The sequence below is a fragment of the Tenrec ecaudatus genome, chromosome 13 (genome assembly GCF_050624435.1).
Source record: "Tenrec ecaudatus isolate mTenEca1 chromosome 13, mTenEca1.hap1, whole genome shotgun sequence".
NCBI classification, from domain to species: domain Eukaryota; kingdom Metazoa; phylum Chordata; class Mammalia; order Afrosoricida; family Tenrecidae; genus Tenrec; species Tenrec ecaudatus.
The window spans coordinates 82,301,581-82,325,975 of record NC_134542.1 but is presented as its reverse complement, the minus strand read 5'-3'; the positions used below and the strand labels follow the sequence as shown (position 1 = coordinate 82,325,975).

The 24,395-nt window shown below is 42.9% G+C and overlaps 1 protein-coding gene across 1 annotated transcript in view; it reads right to left on the bottom strand.

The window, feature by feature from the left end:
• ACVR1C (activin A receptor type 1C) overlaps positions 1–24,395 on the bottom strand; it is a 58,292-nt gene that overhangs the window by 16,280 nt on the left and 17,617 nt on the right. The window contains exons 2-3 of the mRNA XM_075529137.1: positions 4,195–4,431; positions 717–947 (exon numbers count right to left, since the gene is read on the bottom strand). Of these exons, the coding sequence (XP_075385252.1) occupies positions 717–947; positions 4,195–4,431 (468 nt within the window). The remainder of the gene's footprint in view (positions 1–716; positions 948–4,194; positions 4,432–24,395) is intronic.

The following is a 24,395-nucleotide window of genomic DNA, read 5'->3' as shown; positions in this document are numbered from 1 at the left end:
GTCTGATACTAGTCCATAATTCCCACTCCAGACTTACACAGCCACATGCAATGATGCAGAATGCAGAAATAACACAGGCTGGTGGGTGCGATGTCTTGTGGAGCCAATGATGATGGACACATCTCCAGGGCTCTGGCAGGAACCAGGGTCCACCAGCAGGAGGGTGAAGGCAGAGAGAGGGAGAGGGAGAGGGAGAGGGAGAGGGAGAGGGAGAGAGAGAGAGAGAGAGAGAGAGAGAGAGAGAGAGAGAGAGAGAGAGAGAGAGAGAGGAGAGGAGAGGAGAGGAGAGGAGAGGAGAGGAGAGGAGAGGAGAGGAGAGGAGAGGAGAGGAGAGGAGAGGAGAGGAGAGGAGAGAAGAGGTCTCCCAGGGCTTCCTCATGAGAAGGCCACGCCCACAGGCGGTGACCTGATTGACAGGTTGAATACCGCCCCTACACTTTATGCATCATCAAGTTGACATGAACTCATGTAACTACCACAGTCATCATAAGTTCATACGACACACGATTCTCCACAACAGGAAAGGTGCACTTTGACATACACTTTGCAAAGTCTTCCAAATGTTTTTGCTTCAAAAAGTCCCATTATCTTTTTATTTTTATCACATGCTTTTTATAGGGTCCTCTCCTATCACTACAGAGATTCATTTATGCACACTCATCTGACAGCAGGCATAACACACTTCCTTGCTGGACCCAATTAGGCGGAATATATACCTTTGTTGTCGGCAGCAATGAAGCCAAGGATGTTTTCATGTCGCAGCATCACAGTCTGGTAAATTTCTGCCTCGCGAAACCACGATCTTTCATCTCTGGAGGAGAAGATTTTCACAGCCACGTCTTCTCCACACCATCTTCCATGCCACACCTCACCGAATTTCCCTTTCCCCACCATTTCCTGAAGGACAATTGTCCGGGCGATTGTTCTTTGAACCAAAAGAGGCAGACCTGAGCCAAACAGAAGTAGAACGGATGGTAAAAATTGGCAAGTGTTGGGGCCGGGGAGGGGCAACTGTCCCGGTGCTTTGGCATTACAGACAATTAAGCACCTGAGTCATTTTACTGATTTTTAAAAATAATACGCACAGTCACAACAAACCTTGTTATAAGTAAAAAACATCTCACATTCTTCATTTGAAAGTCCCTTCTCATATTCTAAAATTAAAAACTTCTTAAACACAACCTGTGTGTGTCTGATTACCTAGAATTGCTACGGACCTCCCTCTTTGCCCACCACAGGCAGTCAGGTTATTAAACACACAGGCTAAAAATATATATATTTGTTAGACTGGAAGGACAAAAGAAAACCTTGTGAGTTCCCTTTAGAAACCAAACTAACGTGAGAAAAATGAAGAATCCAATCCACAGGTCAAGTGAGGCAACACTGAAAGTAAGGCAGAGTCATAGAAAATATTAGAAAAATATTTCCCTGAAATAACAGATTTCCCACAATAAATATTTTAAGAATATATAATATGTTTACATTCTTTGAACCAAAACCTCCATTTTTTGGAATTCCATCCAAAAAATGTCATGCAAAATACAGGAAAGAAACATGGCCTGAAGGTGTAGCCCATCGTTACGTCGGGCAAATGGCCGACAACAGAGAAATGGTGAGATGGAGCGCAGAGACCAGGAGTACAAATAAGGAAGCCCGGGGCTGGAATTGCAGCTGTTCCATGTGCTAGCTGAGGGAGAGATGGGGCTTTCTGCCCAAGCCAAGATGACAGTGGTGGGAACTTACAGAGCAGTTCTGCCCTGTCCCAAAGGGTCACTGCGAATCAGTATCAACTAGGTGGCAGTGAGTTTTGTTTCCATTCTTGCTCTTTAATGTGTTAGCTGCAAGCCAGAGTCAACTTATTGAACTTCTCTGAGTTTCAGCTTCCTTGTCTGAAAGAATGGTAGATCATGCTATTACTTATCTCAAAGAGACGGGAGGAGAATGAATCCAAAGAAGAGGTTGCACATGTTCAGGTCCTAGCATGGTCTGGCATAACACACATTCAGTCATGGTTAGCACATGCTGTTATGTTACAGCCATAGGAGTCACTTGAAGAGAATATTAATGATGCTGCTTATTAAAAGGTATTGTTTAATGATAAGGGAAAATATGTTGACTGGAATGTTAACAGAAAACAACAGAGTGCATTTTATCCACATAAATAAATGGATTTGACCATTTAAAACATGCAAAGGAAAAGATTTTGAAAAACAAGCTAAACGCTGCGATGGTTGTTAAAATTTGAGGGAATCAGGATAAATCCTTATCTTCTTTCTACTTGTCTACTTATTTTCTGCGTTTCCGTGACTTTAGAATGGGCATTTATTGCTCATCAGCAGAGGTAAAATAGTTGAGGAAGTTACCATGGGAACACATCATGGGAATTCTTGTCTTGTCACCGTCTCAGAAACCCTGTTCCATAGGCTTCCTGTGAGGCGGCAGCAACTCGGTGGCAGTGAGTCCAGACATTATTGTATTCTTTTGACTGGGACTGTAAAGTTGACGCCTTGGTGATGACCATCGATCGCAGCTGAGATGCCACAGAAGGTGCCAGCTGCCCCGTGTCTTAGAAGCCACCTGAGATACAGTTCGCTCACCGAGAGTGTAATAGCAAATCCGTCCGTTTTCCTTTCATGCAGGAATTAGATCTTTCTGGAACATGTGCCTGACCAAGTCAGGGACAAACATCACAGGTGTGGGCTGTCAACCCCTGACAGAGCTGCCTCCCTTTTCAGGTGACCGACAATGAGGGGAAGTAGAGGGAAGAGGAAGTGCCTGCTCCCCTTCCATGAGTAAGTGTTGGTGATAGAAGCCTTACTGTGCAAAGATTCCTCTGCTCTCTCATGATCAGGGACAGTAAAACTCCAAGCTATTTTCAGACAGTGGCCACTCTCAATCATATGCATCTAGTGATGGAGAGAAAAATATCTCTCACATTATTTCAACTGAATCCTTCAGGAAATTATACATGATTTGGAACACTAAGTATTTTTGTTTTTTTAATAAATCAGAGACTCGATGGAGCAGTTCTCTTCTATAATGTGGGGTCACTAGGAGTCAAAATGGATTCACGTGCAGTAGGTAGTGGAACGAAGGCAGGTGACTTCCTAAAAAGTCAATTTGGGCTAATAATCCTTAATGATCTGCCCAAATTAAAAACGTTATAAAGTGGCTTCTGAAATAGCTCGTCTACATTTACCCTAGCCCGTGTAGTGGGTTGCCCATTTGGCTGCTAACCACAAGGTCAGCAGTTTGAGCTTACCAGTGGCTCTGAGGGAGAAAGAAGAGGTTTACTGCTCCTATAAAGATTCACAGTTCTACTCTGACCTAACAGTCAAAATTACTCAATGGCCGTGAGCTGATTAGTATTTCTGGAAATATCTATGAAAACAGGGTATTTTCTAGACTTTAGGGAGTTGTTTTGTTTGGGGGGTTAGTTTGTTGTTTATTGACAAAATATCTGCTATATCTTTGGAAACCAAAATAAATTTATCATTCACACCTTAAACGTTTGTGCTTTAGGCTCGCTCTACGGAACTGTTTTGCTGGGTGTTCGAAAGTTCCATTTAAGAGGAAGACATTAGCCTAAAGCAGGAGAAGCCGTTAAAGGAAATCTGATCTTCCTTCTCACAGTTTCCATTTCTATGTTTTAATTAAGAATTTTCTTGATTTTAATCTCAGGTCAGCTCCCTGATAACTTCAGACATGCCACGGGAGTGCCTGCAGCTCTGGAAGGTTTTCATCACCTCAAGCAACGGTGTTCTAAGAACACTTGGCTTAACTACCATCTTTCCCTAGAATTCTCTTTCTCAGATACAGTAACTCTTTTATGCTCATAAAATATTTTCAAGAAATCAGCTGTAATTATTCTGAACTATAATAGCCTGAGGGACAGAATCTCCCTTCTTGTTTCCTCCACAAGTTCGGAAAGGATGCGACCACCCAAATGCCTAAAAATGCAAAAAGCAATTGAGAAGCGCTCCCTCTTGGTAGGCCATGATGACAGTTTTCCTCTTCATCAAATCCTCCACAAAGTTTCTATACCAGAATTTACCGTGTACCATCTCAAGCATTTTTTAAAGTAGAATTCAATTTTTAAAATAGACACTTGGGTCATTTTGGGTTAAAAAGCACCCTTTGATGTATTTTTAAATAAGACTTTCCTTACAGCAGGAATGCGTGATGGGAACATACCAGAGCCAGATCCTGAGGCCGTCACGTCACAAATCAGATCCTGAAGAGTTTTCCCAGCACGGACTAGATTGTACTCCGGTGGCTCCTCCACGCTCGGTCTTGTTTTCCTCCTGTACGTGCACGGTCGGCCTTGGCAGGCCCATATCATCAGCATCGCAGCAAGGGACAAGAGGCAAATGGGCACAGTGATAATGATGATCAGCTCCGTGGGTCTGAGTTTGGGGGCATTCGGTGATGCTGTTATTTAAAATAAGGAAAGATCGTGATTACAAATTAGCCCATCGGGATTCAGCCTCTACAATGTGCCCCTTAAAATGTTCATTGATAAGGACTCTATGGTCTAAGCCAACACGGGCAAAGGGAATTGATGTTAGATTGTAGGTAGGAATAGTTATGTCATGTGACACCGAGAAGCTATGAGCAGTCTGCGTCATTTCAAGACTTTCCGAGGCATTTGGCACTTTTCTATTATGTTCGTCCCATTATTCACAGCACAGGTGTGCACTCATGCATCCACACTATGAATGACTAGTGAGCTCTTGGTCTTAAGAACGGGTTCCCACTATTCCAGCTGCTAGAGCTATGGGGTTAAGTGAACACCCAAATCCCTGCTCTCACAGAGCTATGTCCTCGTGCTCTGAACAGGGGCTGTGTAATAGCAAGTCAATGCGTGATAAATTCTATAAACCACAGTGTAGGTGAGAAAAAGGCGTGATAGCAGGGCGCAACTTAAGGAAGAGTGGGGAGGGAAGGCTAGCCTGGGAGAGGTCTGAGGAGACCTACAGGAAGTCAGAGAGGGATCACAGCGAAGATTGTTCTCAGAAGAGTAAAGGTAATTGTTGTGGGACCCTGCTTGACATCTTCAGGAGCAATGTTAGAGGGTAGGGAGTAAGGGGCTACAAAGAAGGAAGTGGGGTCCATTAAGGGAGATAAAAAAGATTATGTGCGTCTGCAGTAGTCACCTCATCTGGTATCAGTTTAAGGATTAAGAGTGTAGGGGCAGAGGCTAGGCTGTCAATCTGGAGATAACCAATGAGACTGCTGTGTGGGCATGGCCTTCTCCTGAGAATTCTGGGAAATCTAGGACTTCCTCCTTGGAGGCGGAAGACACCTCTCTCTCTCTCTGCTACTTCCTGGGAGACATTGCAGAAGACAAGTCACATGGATGCAACCAGACCTCAGAAGCCAGAGAAGCCACAGAGAGACCCTTGACAGCACTGTGATACTTATAACATCACTGGACCCAAAGACTTTCTACCCACTGGCTTGTGATCATCCTGCATTTGGCTTCATTGCATGTGTTTCATGAGTCTGAAGAGGACTTTATAGATTTGTATAAGACATATGGGCTAATATCAGACTTATGGCCTTGGAATGGACTGGGTTGGGATGTTCTCTCAATATTTAATTGCTCTTATATGTAAACCTCTCCCTTATATACATATGTGTGTCCATGGGTTTGTTTCTCTAGTCTGCCCAGACTAACAGCGTCTTTGAAGGCTGAAAGAACTTTGAGAGTTTTCTTCTAAGTAGAAACTGTTAGAAGGTTTTGAACAGGGGAAAGGATCTAGCTTTCATTGTGAATGATTAGGTAGAGAATAAAATTAGGGATACAAGAATAAAAGCCAATGACCAGGTAGAAACGGAATGTAATACTGATGGTCCAAGATGACAATGCTTCCTGAAAGTGCACTTCCTCCCCACTCACTCCCTGTAACCTTCCCCTTCCTTCCTTTAATCCCTGACTCTTACCATCACCTGACACAGCATATGCTCATTTATTGATTATCTGACTCCTTCCCGAAAAAGGAAACTTCATGAGAGAAAGAATTGTGTTTTATTCACAACTGGCCACAATGATACCCCCAGTGTTGACAGACAGCAGTGCCTGCTCCGCAGGTGACTGACTAGTAAATAGCCCCAGAGTAACAGAATCCAGGAAAGTTCCACTAGCTCTGATCTTCAGAAGTAAGAGACCAGGTTTTCAGTTTTAGAAACATAAATGTAGCAACTGAAACCATACAACAAGTTTAAAATTCAGTTTCTGAGTGTAATTTTAAAATATACACAGTCTGTTTTAAACTTAACTTTCTTATTCCCAAAACATGCAAACTCTCTACCACATAGTCAATTCCAACTCACAGTGACCCTCTAGGAAAGATCGGAATGACCCCTAACCTTGTGGTTTTCTGAGACTAAATCTTTAGGGGAGTAGAAAGCCACACCGGTCTCCCTCGGAGTAGCTAGAGATTTTGAACTGCTAACCTTGAGATTAGTGGCCAAAGAGTTCCCACAACACCACCATGGCTCTGTTTTATAAATTTTTTTTTCATAGAATTGAAAAAAAGTGATTTATTAAAATCTATAAGAACTAATAGCCAAACACGAGCAATCTATGATGAGGGTAACCGAGCGGTCATCAGCTGTAACTCGCAGGGACCTATGTATGTCACAGTAGGACTGCTTTCCACAGGGTTGACGATGACTTCTATTTCAGAAGCAGATCTCCAAGCCTTGTTTTCTCATACACCCCTCCGGATCCCGCCACCATTTTGGTTAGCAGCTGAGTGTGTTAACTGTTTGCACTGCCCAGGATCTCCTATGATGTGAGGTACTTCCTGTATTTTCCATAAAAGCTCTTTTGACATAACGTCAGTCAGTAGGTAAGAGGGCCTCTGACCAGTAACTATCTCTTGAACATGTTTGGCACAATGTCCATTTACTTTCCATTGACCTAAAAAGAACCGGGAAGCATTAGTTGAATTTTATCTACACATCTGTCTATCCGGAATATATATTTTTATTTCTAATACACCAGGTAGCAAGGGGATAGAATATGGGGACAGAATTGGGGAGTGGCAGGTCCACAGACACCCAGGAGAAACAGAAGACTGTAGGTCTAGGAGACAAACCAGGCCATTTCTTTTCTTTATAATTGTTTTATTAGGGGCTTATACAACTCTTATCATGATCCATACATATATCAATTGTGTAAAGCACATTTGTACGTTTATTGCCTCGTCATTCTCAAAATATTTGTTCTCCACCTAAGCCCCTGGCATCAGCTCCTCATTTTTCCCCTCCCTCCCCGCTCCCCCACCCTCAGTAACCCTTGATAATTTATAAATGATTATATTTTACATACCTTGCCCTGTCCGATGTCTCCCTTCACCCACTTTTCTGTTGTCCGTCCCCCAGGGAGGAGGTCACATGTAGATCCTTGTAGTCAGTTCCCCCTTTCCTACCCACTGGCCCTCTACGCTCCCAGTATCGCCATTCACACCACTGGTCCTGAAGGGATCATCCTCCCTGGATTCTCTGTGTTTCCAGTTCCTATCTGTACCAGTTACATCCTCCTCTGGTCTAGCCAGACTTGCAGGATAGAATTGGGATCGTGATAGTGGGTGGTGAGAAAGCATTTAGGAAAGTTTTATGTTTCATAGTTGCTACATCACACCCTGACTGGCTCGTCCCCTCCCTGAAACCCTTCTGTAAGGGGATGTCCAGTGGCCTACAAATGGGCTTTGAGTTTCCACTCCACACTCCCCTCCTCATTCACTATGATAAGATTTTTGTTCTGATGATGCCTGATACCTGATCCCGTCAACACCTCATGATCACACAGGCTGGTGTGCTTCTTCCATGTGGGCTTTGTTGCTTCTGAGCTAGATGGCCACTTGTTTACCTTCAAGCCTTTAAGACCCCAGATGCTATATTCAGAGTTAGCCCTGCTAGGTCAGTCAGAATTAATGACAGTCAAGGGAAAAAAGAGGAGGTGATACCAAGGCTCAATAAAAAGTAAATGTCTAGAAAATAATGATGGCAGCATATGTAAATAATATGCTTGATAAAATTGATGTATGGGCTGTTAGAACTGTAAGAGCCCCCAATAAAGTGATCTTTTAATTTTTAAAAAAAGAAGAAGAATTAAAGACAGTTGACAGAAAGCCATAGCATAAAACTTCCACCTTGGAGCCTAAACAAATGATCATTATGATGGATTTGATAAAACAAGACATTCCTTAGGCTTCCTTTGTTACGTGGACAATCTTAGAGACTCCATAATACAAAGTGTACTTGAGTTTTACTTGCAAAGCGTGATCCAAGATATATTTGAAAACACATATTTCATTCTAAATTGAGAATTGTGCTCATAGCTGCTTCAATCTAACCCTAAAAGCAGGGTTAGAGCCCATAAATAAAAGATTTGAAACTGTAAAGTCAACTGTGGAAACAAGCAAAACCCATGCTCTTCTAGCTTCCCTAGTAAATCTGGAAAGTCACCCATGTCCCTTCCCCTGCGTGTTTCAGGACTCTTCTGAAGTCATGCGGTTCACAGGTGCACGTGAGCAACATTGGTCTCGAGTGGCCTGTAAGGCGAGGTGCTTCCAGTCGTCCCACTCCACTCTGAGATAGAAACAGTCAACTCTGGTGCTTGTGGCTTGTCAACTCTGCTCTCTTAAGAAAGCTTTATTATCCATTTCACAATGATCTTTCAAATGTGAATTTCAAATTGTAATATATATTACATATTTGCTCTTACATAGGTATTCCAGGCATTTTAAGAAAGTTACAGACTCTATTTGGTACCTTTTCAAGATACAGAAATATCTTTTCAAATCTTTTTTTTTCTAAGTAAAATTCAAGTATTGTACATATTTATGTGGCTACATTTTAGGTGGATATGTTATATGTCATTAGGAACTATCAAAATAAACATTAAAGTTAAAAAGCTTATTGATTGCCTTCATTTTAGTCAAGCTCTATTAAACAGACTTCGGCACATCACTATGGCAACGAATAAGAGACTCAGAAGCCCTGAAAATAGAACAATCTCTATGAAAGTGTACTGCGCTGGTAGTGGCTACCCTCTAAGGGATGTGTACTACAGATAGGTAATTTTCTACTTTGTAAACAGATTTACTGGCCCAGTGAGAAGGAAAAGACGATTATTCAGCTAATAATAATAATAATATATATGTTTAAAGCTGGCATCGCCCATCGGAAAGAGCTCATTAAACATTGAGCAGTTTTAAAGGCAAACACGTGTAAAACTGTGTGTTAAACCAAATGTCAATTGTAATCTCAACCGGAGAAACAAAGGAAAACTATAGTCTACACCCAATTAATCGTGATGGAGACAAAGGGCAGCTAAGAGTACATTTTCATAATGTTTGCTTTTGATGGCATATTCATTTTTCTAGCAAGTCTTATAATCCTGCTGGAAGGGAAAAGCTTACTACAGGATGCTTTTCAACCTTGAGATGTTCTGTGCCAACTACGGTGCATTCTCCAAGGAAGAACCAGCTCCCAAAGTGGGAGTTAGGCACGGTGGCAAACCAGGTTCCTGTACTCCCAACCAACTCAGTAGAGGAGAAGGGGGCAGCAAAATGGCTGCTCCGTTCAATGAGAACTTAACTCAGGAATATCTCCCCTCGCTATCCTTTCTATGATGTGTTAAATGGAAACAACTCAGACAAAGGTTGTTTGAGCTGAGGGTGGAGGAAAAAAGTATGGTTCCAAAAACAGGTAAAGAGTCAGGACAGATGCAGAATATCAGAGGGAAAGCAAAGCAGGAGAGAAAAGATAAAAAGATAATGCAAAGGGAAAGGAACGAATGGGAGAGGGAGAAACAGGGAGGGGGGAGTGGTGGACACTCATCTTGATGTCTTCTGCAACTTCCTTTTGGAACTGGGCAGAGCTGGCAAAAGCCATTGGTGGTGAATAGAACCCAAATGAAGATGGAAATGGGCTCCCCCAAAAAAGTTCAGTATGCTCATCGCCCGCTAGACATTTTATACTTCTGGCTTTAGTCAGGAAAATTCCATATGAGGAGAAAACGGAAGCAAGATTTCTCCTCCGTCGACTTCGTCTCTCTTTTTTTGTTAAAATTATGAAAAATCATTAATGCTTACATGATTCATATGACCTTTAAATTAATTAACTTGGTTTAATTATATTCTATTTGATTTATCATGCATTCTGTGTGGCCCTTGTGTGAGGGAGTGTCCAATTATCTTGCAGGTGGGTTTTAGGTCTCCCTTTGTCCAGGCTCCTTCACGTCAATGTGATTGTTGTTTTTGAAGGGAGCAGCGTAGCACTGATGAGACACAAAACTATCCTCTAGTTCTCTATTTCCTTCCCTTACCATTTTCGTCTTTGTTTTACTCATTAATATTGTTAAACCTGTGTATATACATTTGTATAATTAAGAGGGTTAGATGCATGAAAGCCAATATAGGTAACTCTTCAAAAACAGTCATCGGAGGAATGATCCCTGAGGCTATGGGAAGTGGGGGTGGTGTGGGAGAGGGAAGGGGGAACTGGTAATGATGATTGTATAACCCCACTCGAGGGGAATGACTAGCAGAGTTGCAGGTGAATGGATACATTGGATGGTGTAAGACGTGGCAAATAATAATTTATAATATAATAATAAGGGCTCTGGGAGGGTAAGCGCAGAGGGATAAAGGGGAGATGGTATCAAAGAGTTCAAGAGAGAAAATGTTTTTAAACTGATGCTGGTAGCAATTTAAAATTATGCTTGAACTAACTGAATTATAGATTTTTATAATAGCTGTAAGAGCTTCCAATAAAATGTTTAATAAAGAAATATAATAATAATAGAAACTTTAAAAAAATCTATTTGATATTTGGAGAATACTTAAAGTCAAGTTGAGGCGTGTAACTTATCATTTCTTTCACATAACTCATATTGACCTATAGGACAAATATGGCACCAAATATCCATATTCATTGGAAAACTTAGTTCCACTCTATATTTGAAAAGCATTCAACTGAATAAAAATGAAGACCCTGCAATGAAGCAATTCATAGAATCTATTGAGGATAGAATAAAGAAACATGGACTGGATGTAAAAAAGTAATAGGTCCTCATCTAAAATGTATTTTTGTGAAAATTTTAAAGCCTAAAGCCTCCTCCCCAAAAGTCACTGTAAAAAGGAGTTGTAGAAATTAAAAAGGACTCAATACCCCAAAATAAAGCCATGGACTAATTTAGCAATAAAGGTAGTCTAAGTCCTTTTACCAAAGGTTTTTCCCAAGTAAAAATATATCATTTTGTAAGGCTAAATTCATGGCTGTATAAATATCACCTGTCCTCGTCTTGACACCCCCCCACACCAGCATGTGATTTTGAAATGTTCTTAGGTAATAAACCAAACAAACAGATACTGTTGCTCCAGGTACTTTCTGAGGGTCTCTTTCTGTCTTGGAAGCTGAGAGAAAAGCTACCCTGACCAAATGAAGGACAGGTAATGGTCTGTCCCCACCCCACCCCTGCCACCCCCTGTAAACTCTCTGACACAGGTCTGTGGTTTCAATTAATTGTCCTTTCACAGTTTTCTGGTGAAGAAAAAAAATGTGGCGATATTATGTACAGCGGAGGCAGGAGAGAGAATACATTTTCTCTCAGACATTTCAAAGCGACTTCACTAGGTGGCTCAACAGCAATCACTTCTTTCGTCCAAAGCAGAGTGACGGCACGCTAACCGAGGAGAAATTGCACAAGGGTTCATGATGAAACCCCCTCTAACCTGTCACTTCAGGCATCCTGCAATGTGAGTACCCTCCTTTCAAATATTTGCTGGATGGTAATGAAAATACATTTTAATTGGTTTCCTGTTGCTTTACTCAATTGGCTCAAAGACTAGACCCAAACGGATTGATCTGGGTAGGACTGCACTGTGGATAGCTCTCGAGAAGGAAAGCGCCAGATCAATAAGTCAGTCTCCAATCGTACGGAGAAAACCTTAGGGAAGTGGGTGGATTGTGGATGGGGTAGGTAAAAGATCTTTAGGGACAGTTCCCTTTAGGGTGAATCAGTGCCAAGTAAAAGAATATATCCCTGCCATTTGTCAGAAACGGATCTTAGTGTCTAAGTCACAGACACCAGTTTCACAATGATCTATTGTTGTTGGCATTGTCAGTCGTAACCATGACATTGTCAGTCGTAACCATGACATTGTCAGTCGTAACCATGACATTGTCAATCGTAACCATGACATTGCAAGTTGTAACCATGGCATTGTCCGTCGTAACCATGACATTGTTAGCAGCAACCATCAAGTGTGCTTTGACTTTTGGCGACCCACATATTACAGAGTGAAACACTGGCTGGTTCTGCTCTATCCTCACGATCCCTCCTTTGTTTGAGTCCTTTATGTCGGCCGCTGTGTCAGCCCATTACCCTGAGAGTTTCCACTGTCTTCTCAGGCCCACTACCCTTCAGCTTTACCAAACATGGTGACCTTCTCCAGCGATTAATTCCCTCTGATGATGTGTTCAAAGAAAGTGAGGTGATGTCTCATATGAGATTCATACCATTTGTATTGACTCCTTTTTGGATGTAGAAATTCAGGCCTTTCTTTCTGGTATGGCTTAGTCTGGAAGCTCCACTAAAACATGTCTATATGAGTGTTCCTGCTGATATTTGAAATAAAAATAAGGCTTTAAAAAAGTTCAAGGAAAACTGAAAGAAAAGATCATGAATTTTTTTCCACAAAAGTTGTGAAGCCACTCCTGTTAGTGACAAAACTTTTAGCATCATCATAAGGCCCAAGTCATAATACGGTGACAAACTGATAGATGAATGGATATTTCCTTAAAAAACAAAACAAAACTCATTGCCATCAAGTCTATTCTGACTCATAATGGCCCAGGGACAGGGTAGAACTGCCCCTGAGGTTAAGGTGATCGCTCTGCACAGGAATAGAGAGTTACATCTTTCTCCCACGACCCAGCGGTGGGTTCAAATCGCTGACCTTTTGGTTTGCAGCACAATCTGCAACCGCTGTACCACCAGGACTACTAGCAAACGTTCCCAGGGGTTTGCCAGAGACTATTCTTTCTTCTCAATGGCCAGGATAAAATGAATCAGGAATAATCTAGTTACAAGAGAGTTCCATTTTGAAATCCCTCCAATATCCTCCACTATACCAAGCCAAAAGGTCAAACCCATTGCCATCAGGAAGCTACTGAAGCAAAGAGACCCTTTGTAGGGTTTCGGACACACTTCAGGGGTCCTCAAACTTCTTAAACAGGGGGCCAGTTCACTGTCCCTCAGACCTATTGGAGGGACAGATTAGAGTTAAAAAAAAACTATGAACACATTCCTATGCACACTGCACATATCTTATTTTGAAGTAAAAAACCAAAACAGGCAAAAACACCTGGCGGGCCGGATAAATGTCCTTGGCAAAACGCTTGTGGCCTGCCCGGGCCTTGGCTTGAGGACACCTGCCTAAATCCTCATGGGGTCAGACAGCCTCATTTTTCTCCCTCAGAGCAGGGGTGGGTTTGGGATGCCTGCCTTGGCATTAGGGGCCTGGCATCTGACTCAAACACCAGTCAGGCTTGGTCTCCCTTCTGCACAATGACAAAAGTCAAGTCGCACAGTGTGTATCTGGCCAGCATGAGCCTCAGCTAACAAGGGCTCATTTCTAATTTAACACGTCAACCCAGCCATGAAAGTGACAGAAAGAGCATGACAATTATTTCTGCCTTTTTAGCTGAATCAGATGAGCTCTTGACTTGACGAGCCATTCCACTGCTGAGCGCTCAATCTAGAAATAAATGGCTATCTGCATAAATTGTCTCACCCGAGCCTGATTCCATAATTTCATACCAAACAGGGAGCACTGCTTCACGGAGAGGTTTCCCTGTGCTGCTGGCTTGGGGTGTGTGAAAGGAGCACTGAGAAACTACATCTATTTGTACATTGGCTCTAGATTTGGGAATACCACGTTCTCATATTTTAAGGAAATAAACATACTGGGTTGAAAAACATCATCACTGGCATAAAGACTAAGAAGAACTTTCAATCAAACATAAAATGAACGAAATGTAGAAAAGACCATTAGTGTAGACTCCATCGTTAACTTTCACTTATTTAAAGGCAGGTATGTAACTGAAAAATAAATAAGTAAAGATATATATCTCTCAGAGATGATCATTTTTCAACTACAAAACATATCCTCACATGATGTGCTTATAAAATTATCAGACATTATTCAAGGAATATTTTAGGTAAGTTTCTTTTTTTATTTTATGTTTTAAATTTTAATAAATCATTTTATGGAGGGCTCTTATAACAATCCATGCATCAGTTGTATCAAGTGCATTTGTACATATGTTGCCATCATTGTTTTCAAAATATTTTCTTTCTGTTTGAGCCCTTGGTATCAGCTCCTCTTTTTTCCCTCCTTCTCCCACCCTCCCACTGTTATGGAAACCTGATAAATGGTAAATTATTATTATTTTCATATCTTACACCTACAGCTGTCTCCCTTTACCCATGTTACTTTTTGTCCCCCTGGAGAGGGGGCTGGTAAGTTATATGTCGATCATTGTAATCGGCTCCCTGTTCCTCTCCCTTTCCCCAAACTTCCCCCTACCCTTGTGGTACCGCTATTCCCATTACTGCTCCTGAGGGGTTTTTGATGAGGTTCTTTTTAAAACTAACCCTTAAAAAGTTCCATGAAAATTGAACTACCATACAATCCAGCAATCCCCCTACTGGACATGTACCTAGAAGAGACAAGAAACAAACCACAGCCAGACATCTGTGCCCCAATGTTCATCATGGCACAGTTCACAATTGCAAGGAGGTGGAAACAGCTCAAATTTCCATCAACAGATGAATGGATTAAAACCACTGTGGTACACACTTACAATGGAGTATTTCACATCCCTAAAAAGCAGGGATGGACACATGAAGCACATTGCCCTATGGAAGGAATTGGAGGAGATTATGCCAAATGAAGTAAGCTAAGCACAAAAGGACAAGTATAACATGAGTCTGCTGAGGTAAGCTCAAAACATCCAAAAGGGGCATAGGGAAGAAGCTACTGTATACATACATCCCTGGGGTGAGGTCCAGGTAATATACCAGGGGCCAGACTAAACTCAGGGATACATATGGGATACATATGGTAGCCCACTAAAAAGGAGGGGGGAAAAGACATGGGTAGCCAGGGGAACAGGGCACTAACCCACACAGGTGGAGGACGTTGATTGTGTCTCCACAGGAAAAGAGGGCTGGAGCTCCAAGACAAGAATGCAACACACTGACAGGAAACAGGGAACCGATAGAGAGGTCTGGAAGGTCAGCCCCATTACCATCTAAATGGACAGCAACAAACACCCTTCCCCCCAGAAGAATTCACTTCAGAGGACAGCACTGAAGCTACAGGTCAAGAAGAGGGGCTTGACTGATCAGAGCCTACAGGAGCCAACAAGAGGGGAAAGGGGATAAAAAAAAAGTGAAGCACATCTGACCCACCAAGTCCTGAGGACAATGTCCCTGCTCAGAGCAGCAATGCGCAGAGATGACCACGGGGCCGGACCCACCAGGAGACACAGCGTTCCTCACTGACCCATAACACCACAGGGGACAACACTAGAGACACATGGCGGGAACTGCGACTGCCCTGAGCCCACTACACCAAAGCCAGACACTGGGGGCATGCAGCAGAGCAGCGGGGGGAGCAGAGCGATGAAGTCCCCAGGGAATGTCAGGGATAGATGTGGGGCCAAGCCTTGGCATCCCATCAGACTCGATTGGAAAGCAGTAGTAAAGGACAACAAATAGACCTTGAACTATTTATAGGGTTTGTTGTTGTTGTTGTAGCTATTGTTTTATTTTCTATTGTTGTTTCATTGTACTCCATCTTGTGTTGGTGCATCTTGTTGATGCTGCATATCTATCTGGCAAGGATAGGCAGGATAAACAAGCCAGAAGAGAGAACAATGGGATGACAGTTCTGGGGGGAAATGGGAGAGGGGGAGGCAGGGGGGTGTAGAAAGTAGGTGTTAACAAACCCAGGGACAAGGGAATAACAAGTGATCCAAAATCAGTGGCAAGGAGGGTGTAGGAGGTCTGTCAGGGCTAGATCAAGGACAATGTGACTGAGAGGAATTCCTGAAACCCAAATGAAGGCTGAACAAAGAAATAGAGGAAAGAACTAGGAGGCAAAGGGCATCTATAAAGATCTAAATACAAGGCATGTACAGATGTAAATATATTTATATATGACTAGGGGGAAATAGATCTAGATACATATATTTATAGGCTTAGTATTAAGGAAACAGATGGACAGTGGGCCCCTACTCAAGTACTCCCTCAACACAAGAACACTTTGTTCTAACAATTTGATAGGCTCAGATGCTCACCTTGCTGGCACAATCGCTGAAGACAAAGTGGGTGCATAAACAAATGTGAAGAAAGCTGATGGTGCCCAGCTATCAAAAGATATAGAGTCTGGTGTCTTAAAGGCTTGAAGAAAAACAAGCAGCCATCTAACTGAGAAACAACAAAGCCCACATGGAAGAATCACATCAGCCTGTGAGATCACAAGGCGTCAAAGGACTCAGGTATCAGGCATCAAAAAAAAAAATCATAGCATTGTGAGTGAGGGGGAGTGCAGAGTGGGGACCCAGAACCCATCTGTGGGCAATTGGACATCCCTTGCAGAAGAGTAATGGGGAAGAGATGAGCCAATTACGGTGCAGTGTAGCATTGGTGTAACATATGACTTTCCTCTAGTTCTTGAATGCTTTCCCCCTCCCCCCACCACTATCAATGATCCGGCTGGACCAGAGGATGTACACTGGTACAGACATGAACTGGAAACACAAGGAATCCAGGACAGATGAACACCTCCAGACGAGTAGTGAGAGTAGTGATACCGGGAGGGTGGAGGGAAGGTAAGGGGAAAATGGGGAACAGATTACAAGGATCCACATAGAACCTCCTCCCTGGGGAGGAGAAGTGGGTGAGGGAGATGTCGGACGGTGTAAGATATGACAAAACAATAATAATTTATAAATTATCAAGGGTTAATGGGGGGGGGTGTAGCGGGGAGGGTGGGGTAAAATGAGGAGCTAATACCAGGGGCTCAAGCAGAAAGGAAATGTTTTGAGAATGATGAGGGCAAAAAATGTACGAAAGTGCTTGACACAATGGATGTATGTGTGGATTGTGATAAGAGTTGTATAAGCCCCCAATAAAATGATTTAATTAAAAAAAAGAGTTCCATGAGCACACATCTCTGCTCCCCCAGCTCACAGCAGAAAGGCTTGTGCAGAAAGAGCCCTCCAGGATAGTGATGACAAGGACAAAGGAGCCCTTTTTTCCCTAACATTCATGCTACACAGGCTCACAATCAGCTTGTTCTCTTGGGGAAGACTGCGGGGTGGTAATTATGTTTTGACCCAACTCAATGTACTCGACATGATAATCACCCGATAAATATTAATTATGTAGGTAACAGTGTTTATATAACAGAGAGCACATGGAGCTTACATTTATGTAAAATTCTCAAATGAACTACAAATTTTATTATTTTATTTTCATACTAGATCCCGATGAACAAAATTTCATCATTTAAATAAAAATGTGCTTGTTTCATAGGATAAAAAACCCTCCTCCTTATAATAAATTTTTAAAACAAAAGTTTGATTTCTTGAGAAGCTTTTGTTTTAAAGTATTTTCCAAAGTATGACCATAGCCCCTTTCACTTTTATTTTTTAGGAAAAAGAGAGCAAATTGGTGTCAGGTGTGCACTGAACCCCCAGAGAGTGAGTAACAAATCAATTTGCTCATGTGAAGACAGTAACATTCGACCAGGGGGTCCCACATTTCTCTGCATGTTCATGTCCCCTTACCCCGAGGAAAGCAATGAGGGTACATTTAAAATTTCAAACATAGAAAACTTAGGCAACAGCAATGACTTTTTAAAAAATTGGATGGCGATAATAAGATTGATGAACTCCCCAAAGAAAGATATTTATTTCCTATGCCTGTAGTTTTATGATTATGCCATGTTCAGGTGTCGTGGTAGGTTTGGGGTTGTGATACTAACTGCCAGGTCAGCAGCTCAAAACCACGAGGCACTCTTTGGGAGAAAGGTGAGGCTTTCCCTTAAAAATTTACAGCCTCAGAAACTCACAGGTGGGTAATTCTCCTCTGTCATAAAGTCAGTATCGACTCAATGACAGTGAGGTAAAATTATTTATTTTGGGTAAATTCGATTCGAATGCTATGAAGTGCTCTTGCTTCGTCATAATTTAAAGTCTAATTTAGACATGCCCCTAATCAAAGTACATTGTGCACCTATTGATACAACTTACATGTTTTCTCCGTGTCCAAACAAGAATAGACTAGGACAGTGAAAATGGTACTGAGATAAATGGGGCCCCACATGAAAATAGAATATCATCAGGTGCCAATAGTCAGTTTGACTCATATTTTATGTACCATCGAATGTAATACTCCCCTCTCCCCTCCCCCCCGCCTCCCCCATGTCATCCTCCCAAACCTTTCTCTGTGGAGCCTTTGTTTCAACCAGTCTGGTCATCAATCTTCTTCTTGAAGGCCTTCCCCATTTGTACTGGGCCCCTGCTCTACCAAGCATGATGGCCTTCTCCGTGAACTGGCTTCTCCCAATAGAATGTCTTCCTCCTAGGGAGCTTTCTGGTTGTACATCTTCCAAGACAGATTGTGTAGGAGGCGGTTGGCTGGTCCAGGTGTTTCTTGGTGTGTGACTAATTAGTCCCCTGTGCCTCTGTTTACCTTGTAGCTAAATGCATTGCGAGATAACTCAGTTCTTTATTACCTCCTTAAGATTTTTTTAAACCTTGCATGTCCTTGTGCTTATCTTAGAATGTAGAGCTTTTATTATTCAAGTGTTTAGACAGTGGGCCTAGTTGAGTAATGTTTGCACAGATAAGAGGTTCAGAATGTTTTTTAGAGCACGTGCTTTGATGTTTGTTTTGTGACCATTCCCTTGTATGAATAGTATAAAAACCAAGCTTTGAATATACCCGGTGCTTCAGTCCATCAGACTGTTGTCCTCCCAGTCCCATACTTTGTACATGTCTTTTCCTTTCATCCGCATGCCTCATTTCAGACGCAGTTTGATGTGGGAGAGCTGGTCTAATCTCCCGCAAGATTTGTTCAGTTCATTGGTAGTACATGGTACAGTCAACATTCTTCTCCAGCCCTATAATTCAAGGAATCACTTCTTCCTTGTTCATTGGCCAGCTTTCACAGGCATCCTGGGGGGTCTGAGAATGCCCTGGCTCGGATTAGACACACCTTAGTCCTCAAAGCAACATCTCTGCTTTCTCACACCGTAAAGAGGTCTTCTGCAGCAGATTTGCTCAGTGCAATGAGTTCTTCAATTCTTCATTGCTGCTTCCACAAGCATTGGCGATGGACCCCTGTAAAATGAAATCCTGGACAATTGCCGACTTATCCATTTATCGTGTTGTTGCTCATCGGTCCAGAGGTGAGGATTTCCGTTTTGTTTATGTTGAAGTTGGATTAGAACTTCACTTCTCTTCACTGTTTGCAAAGACTCCGAGACATTTTCAGAGTCCCCACCTAGATTAAGCCTTCATTGAATTCCTTCTGACCATTAACCAGGTTCTTGCCATCAGGCACGGTGCCTTGCAAAGTAAACACCCCACTAACCAGTCCAGCGAGGAGACTCTCCCTTCGAGGCTTGCCAGAGTGCGTCTTCAGTGGACCACGGGGTGCTGGGTTGCATCGTTGAGTCAAGCCCTGACTGCCTCGGCCAGTGAGCTCTGAACCACATTTGCAAGCTCCTCCATTTAACGTATTGTAACTGTTTCAGTCACCTTCCTTCACTGCTTCTGTCATCCCACCTGTAACTGTAATGTATGGATCGGCCACCAATCAGCCTGTTGAGACAGTTTCCTTGGCCCTCCTGTGTTAGGTTATCTAGAGAAGCAAGACCTGTGACGCTTCTATGTGTTGTTTATAGAAAGATATTTATATCAAGAAATGGCTCACACAGTTGTATAAGTGGCTAGGCCCAGTCTGGTTCAAGTCTGTGGGGCAGCTTTAAGCTAAAGGCTTCTACAGATGTCGATAACTACAGGCTGATGGACAGCAAACAGGAAAACCACAAGCTGGTGAATGCTATGCTGAAGAAATCAGAGATCAGCCGGATGAATCCTACGTTGGCAGTCTGCTAGGTCAGCAGGCGATAGAACAGGCGGTTGATAACTAGATGCAGCATGCAAATCCAGCAGCGGACATCAGCTAGCCCCCTCACACTGTTAGATTAAACCAAGAGTAGGCCATACCCTGAATGAAACTTCTTTTAATTGTATCAAGGCTGTGGCCAGATTAAGGAAGTCTAATCTGCCTTAGTTCTTTTAGAGATCTCATCATCATGTCGGTGACACTATGTTAGATCACATCACAGTAGAATCATGGCCCAACCAAGTTGACGTACAGCCTAACTGTCACATCTCCTAAGTCTCTCAATGGCAGCAAATCCTTGGATGCCTTTCGGACCTTCTGTCATCCCTCATTGGCATGATGTATCTTTGTCTTTGTCCTGTTCAAGACCTTTAAAGTGTTCTCCTTAAATATATTGCTATTTGGGGTCTCATTTGTACCCTAAAGCAAGATGTAACATTACAGAAAGATAAAATCTTTAGTCTTGTGATAATAATAGCACTATTAAAATACAAAATAGTTGTATTGAAATTAGGGAGGAAAAATCAGAAAGTGTTACTACGCTTACTCCAATTGAAGGTTTGGGCACCAAATCAAAACACAACTCACTGCCATCGAGTCAGTGACGACTCAGAGCGGCCCTTCAGGACAGGGTGGACCTGCCCCTGTGAGTGTCTGAGACCCCATCTCCTCCTGTGGAGCAGCTGGTGGTTTTGGAACTGCCGACCTTGTGGATGGCAGCCCAACAAGTGACTACTATGCCTCCAAGGCTCCCAAATGTAAACAAGATAGGTGAACACTGAAGGTATTTGCTGAATACACTATTTCCATACGAAGGGTTGCAAGTTAGTGTGAGAATGGACTGACTATTCCTATCCAAATGAGGCGGCTTCTATCATGCTCAGTCCTTGCATGAATTTTCATGGAGAGCTGGAGAGTGTCCTTAATGTTATGCAACTACTCCTGAGTATTTCTCTGATATCACCCTGTGTGACCAGAAATCATTTCTGTTACAATCTTATGAAGAAACCAAGAAATTAAAACGATTCTTTCATGTCTTAAGAATACATCTTTTGACATTAAAAGAGAAATAGAAGAGAAAACTGCATGAGCCCTAATGGCATAATGGGTTACACACGGGGCTGCTCAGGACAAAGTCAGTAGTTCGAACCCATCAGCTGCTACTCTGGTAAAAGAAGAAGCTTTCTGCTCCCATAGTGGTTTACAGCCTCGGAAACCCAGAGGGGCAGTTCTGTCTCCAGTCCCTCTATGAGTCTGAAGTGACTCGGTGGCAGTGAAAGGGAGTGTCATAAAAGGAAAATCATCCGGAGCCTGAACTCTTGATCCCCTATCACGGTGGCCCGAATGCCCCCATCTGGAGCCCAGGTCCCCTTTCCCCCCTCGCCCCAGTTCGCCCAGTCTGGCCTTGGCCTCCAGCTGTTAGGTGGGGAAGAGGTGCCGTTTGTCCTGGCTAGGAAGGGGGAGCCACTGTGGAGGCTTGAGGTTACCTCCCCAAGCCCCCACAAAAGGAGAGCTGTGTTTACAATATTCAAAGATTTTGAAGTGAATAAAGTTCTAAAGACTAAAAATAAACCCCCCAAACTGGAAAGGACATTCAACTGTAAATAAGGACTCGAAACCAGTGAATGTAAACTTGTATATAAATTGAATGAATGACATGCCTGTTCATGCCTGATTAAGAAGAATCAGTTACTCTTCAGTTTCAGCCAATTATATTGTAGAAAACCTCAGGGGTCCCCAGTTTGCTGATTTTCCAAGAGAATTCTGGATTCTGGATGTTTATATTTAGACTAAATTTCTTCTTCTGTGAAGAGCTACACGTCAGAAACCCACAGGAGTTCTACCCTGTCCTACAGGGTCACCAAGACTCAGAATTGACTCGATGACAGTGGGTTTCATTTTTTGGTACAAATCTCATTGTCGTCTGGATATACCCACAGGCAAGGAGACGTCTGAATAACCTGTGTTTTAGCTGTACGTTCATTAGGATTGGACTCAACTACAAATAACAAAGGAAGGTATATGCGTTTCCTTTTCTCTCTCATATAAAATAAACTTGAAATTGAGGAAGAAGACAGCCATTGGGAGGTTTGATAACATTTTTAATGCAAAAATGGTGATCTGATCTATAGCAACCACCCCACCACCACTCACCACCAAATTCACAATAAAAAAAGAATACTGGAAATAAATGAAGGAAGGAATGGATAGGTAAATAAAAGTAACAAAAAGTAGAGACATTGACGAAGAAGGTTCCTTTCGACTGTGTAAGTTGTGTAAATCATGTTTTCCTTGTCTCTTTAGAACCCTGAGAGCCTTAAGAACAAAATCCAAAGTTTTCCTCGTGAGTAAAGGCAGACACATATGAAGGAAAACAGATCAGATGGCAGTATCAGAAACTTGATGACATTTGTTCTGTTATGTTGCCCTTTGCTTGGCACTTTGGAAAACCAGCTTGGGAGATTCGTCCCCACCCCTAAACCCTAAGCAGCTACCTTTGACCTAGGTTACTAATTCAGAGAGTTTGTTATTTTTTAAAGGTTGCCTGACGTTTCCTGGATGAACTGTAAAATACAAGTTATGGTTTGTCTAGTCCAGGGTCACAACTTGCCCTGTGATTGACATGCACCTCTTGGCACTTGATCAGTAGATGACGCAAATAAAGTGCCTGTAGGTCACTATGCAAATAAAACTTCTGTGGCCTATGGAGATGGGATTGGTCAGTTCATCACCTCTGCTAAGGGAGTGGGGGCAATCCTTAAAATTATCTGTACATGTGCAGTCAGCCTGTGTAGAGGCATTTAAATTGTGACTCTGGTGAAGAATAATGAAAATACTATGAACTGCCAAGAGAGCAAACAAGGCTAGGAAAGAGTATGTCCAGAGTGTTCCTTAGAGGCAAGAGTGGCGAGACTTGCTCTCACATACTTTGAATCTGTTGTCTCGAGACACCAGGCCCTGTAGAAGGACATCATGCTTGGTAAAGCAGATGGGCAGCGAAAACCTGGAAGGGCGTCAACAAGATGGATTGAACCGTGACTGCAACAACGGGGTCAAACGTCAGAATAACGTGCGCAGCTGGAGCAGGACCAGGCAATATTTCGTTCTGCCGATCACAGGGTTGCTGTGAGCTGGCACCAATTTGAGGGGACCAGGCGACACCAATATGGAGGCCACCCTGTGGAAATGTTTCAGGCAAGAAGAAGAAGCAATAAAGAAAGGGAAGGATCCGAGTGAGAGAGGCAGCGAAGGGCCTCCCACAAAAGCTCCGTGACACTGAAGACAGCAGAGGACTCAGAAGGCACCCTGGAGCAGAGCCCCTGCTGGCAGGCTCAGAGCACCTGAAGGATCGCTGGCAGAGCCGCCCAGGGTGAAGCAGAGCCTGTCCTGAGGGGCAGAGACCCGGGAGACGGGAGACTGCCGACCTGCTGCTTCATCTGGGTCCCGGGCTTTTGGTACACTGTTTCAAAAGAATGTCCTGCAAGGGTTGGCTGATGTCAGAATTCACAAAAAGGTTGGAAGACTACTCTTCCAAACGTTCCTCCAGATAAGATACCTAAAAGAGCCTGAGCTTACAACGGAAATGGCGCGCCTGTACCTGACCGCCCTTCTTACAGGCTTGAACCTTTGGCTGATCTTGTTGCACATTGTCCCCTCTGACGCTAGATTCTGCTGCTGCTCCTGCTGTTCCTGCTACTACTTCTGCTGCTACTGCTGCTGCTACTACTACTCCTGCTGCTCCTGCTGCTGCTGCTACTAATCTGCTGCTATTACTACTACTACTACTATTACTCTTGCTGCTGCTACTACTACTACTACTATTACTCCTGCTGCTCCTGCTGCTACTACTACTACTATTACTCCTGCTGCTGCTGCTACTACTACTTCTGCTGCTACTACTACTACTCCTGCTGCTGCTGCTACTAATCTGCTGCTACTGCTGCTACTACTACTACTACTATTACTCCTGCTCCTGCTTATGCTGCTACTGCTACTACTACTCCTGCTACTACTACTTCTTCTGCTGCTACTACTACTACTATTGCTCCTGCTGCTGTTGCTACTACTTCTGCTGCTACTGCTGCTACTACTACTACTATTGCTCCTGCTGCTATTACTTCTACTGCTGCTGCTACTACTACTGCTACTACTACTGTTGCTACTGCTA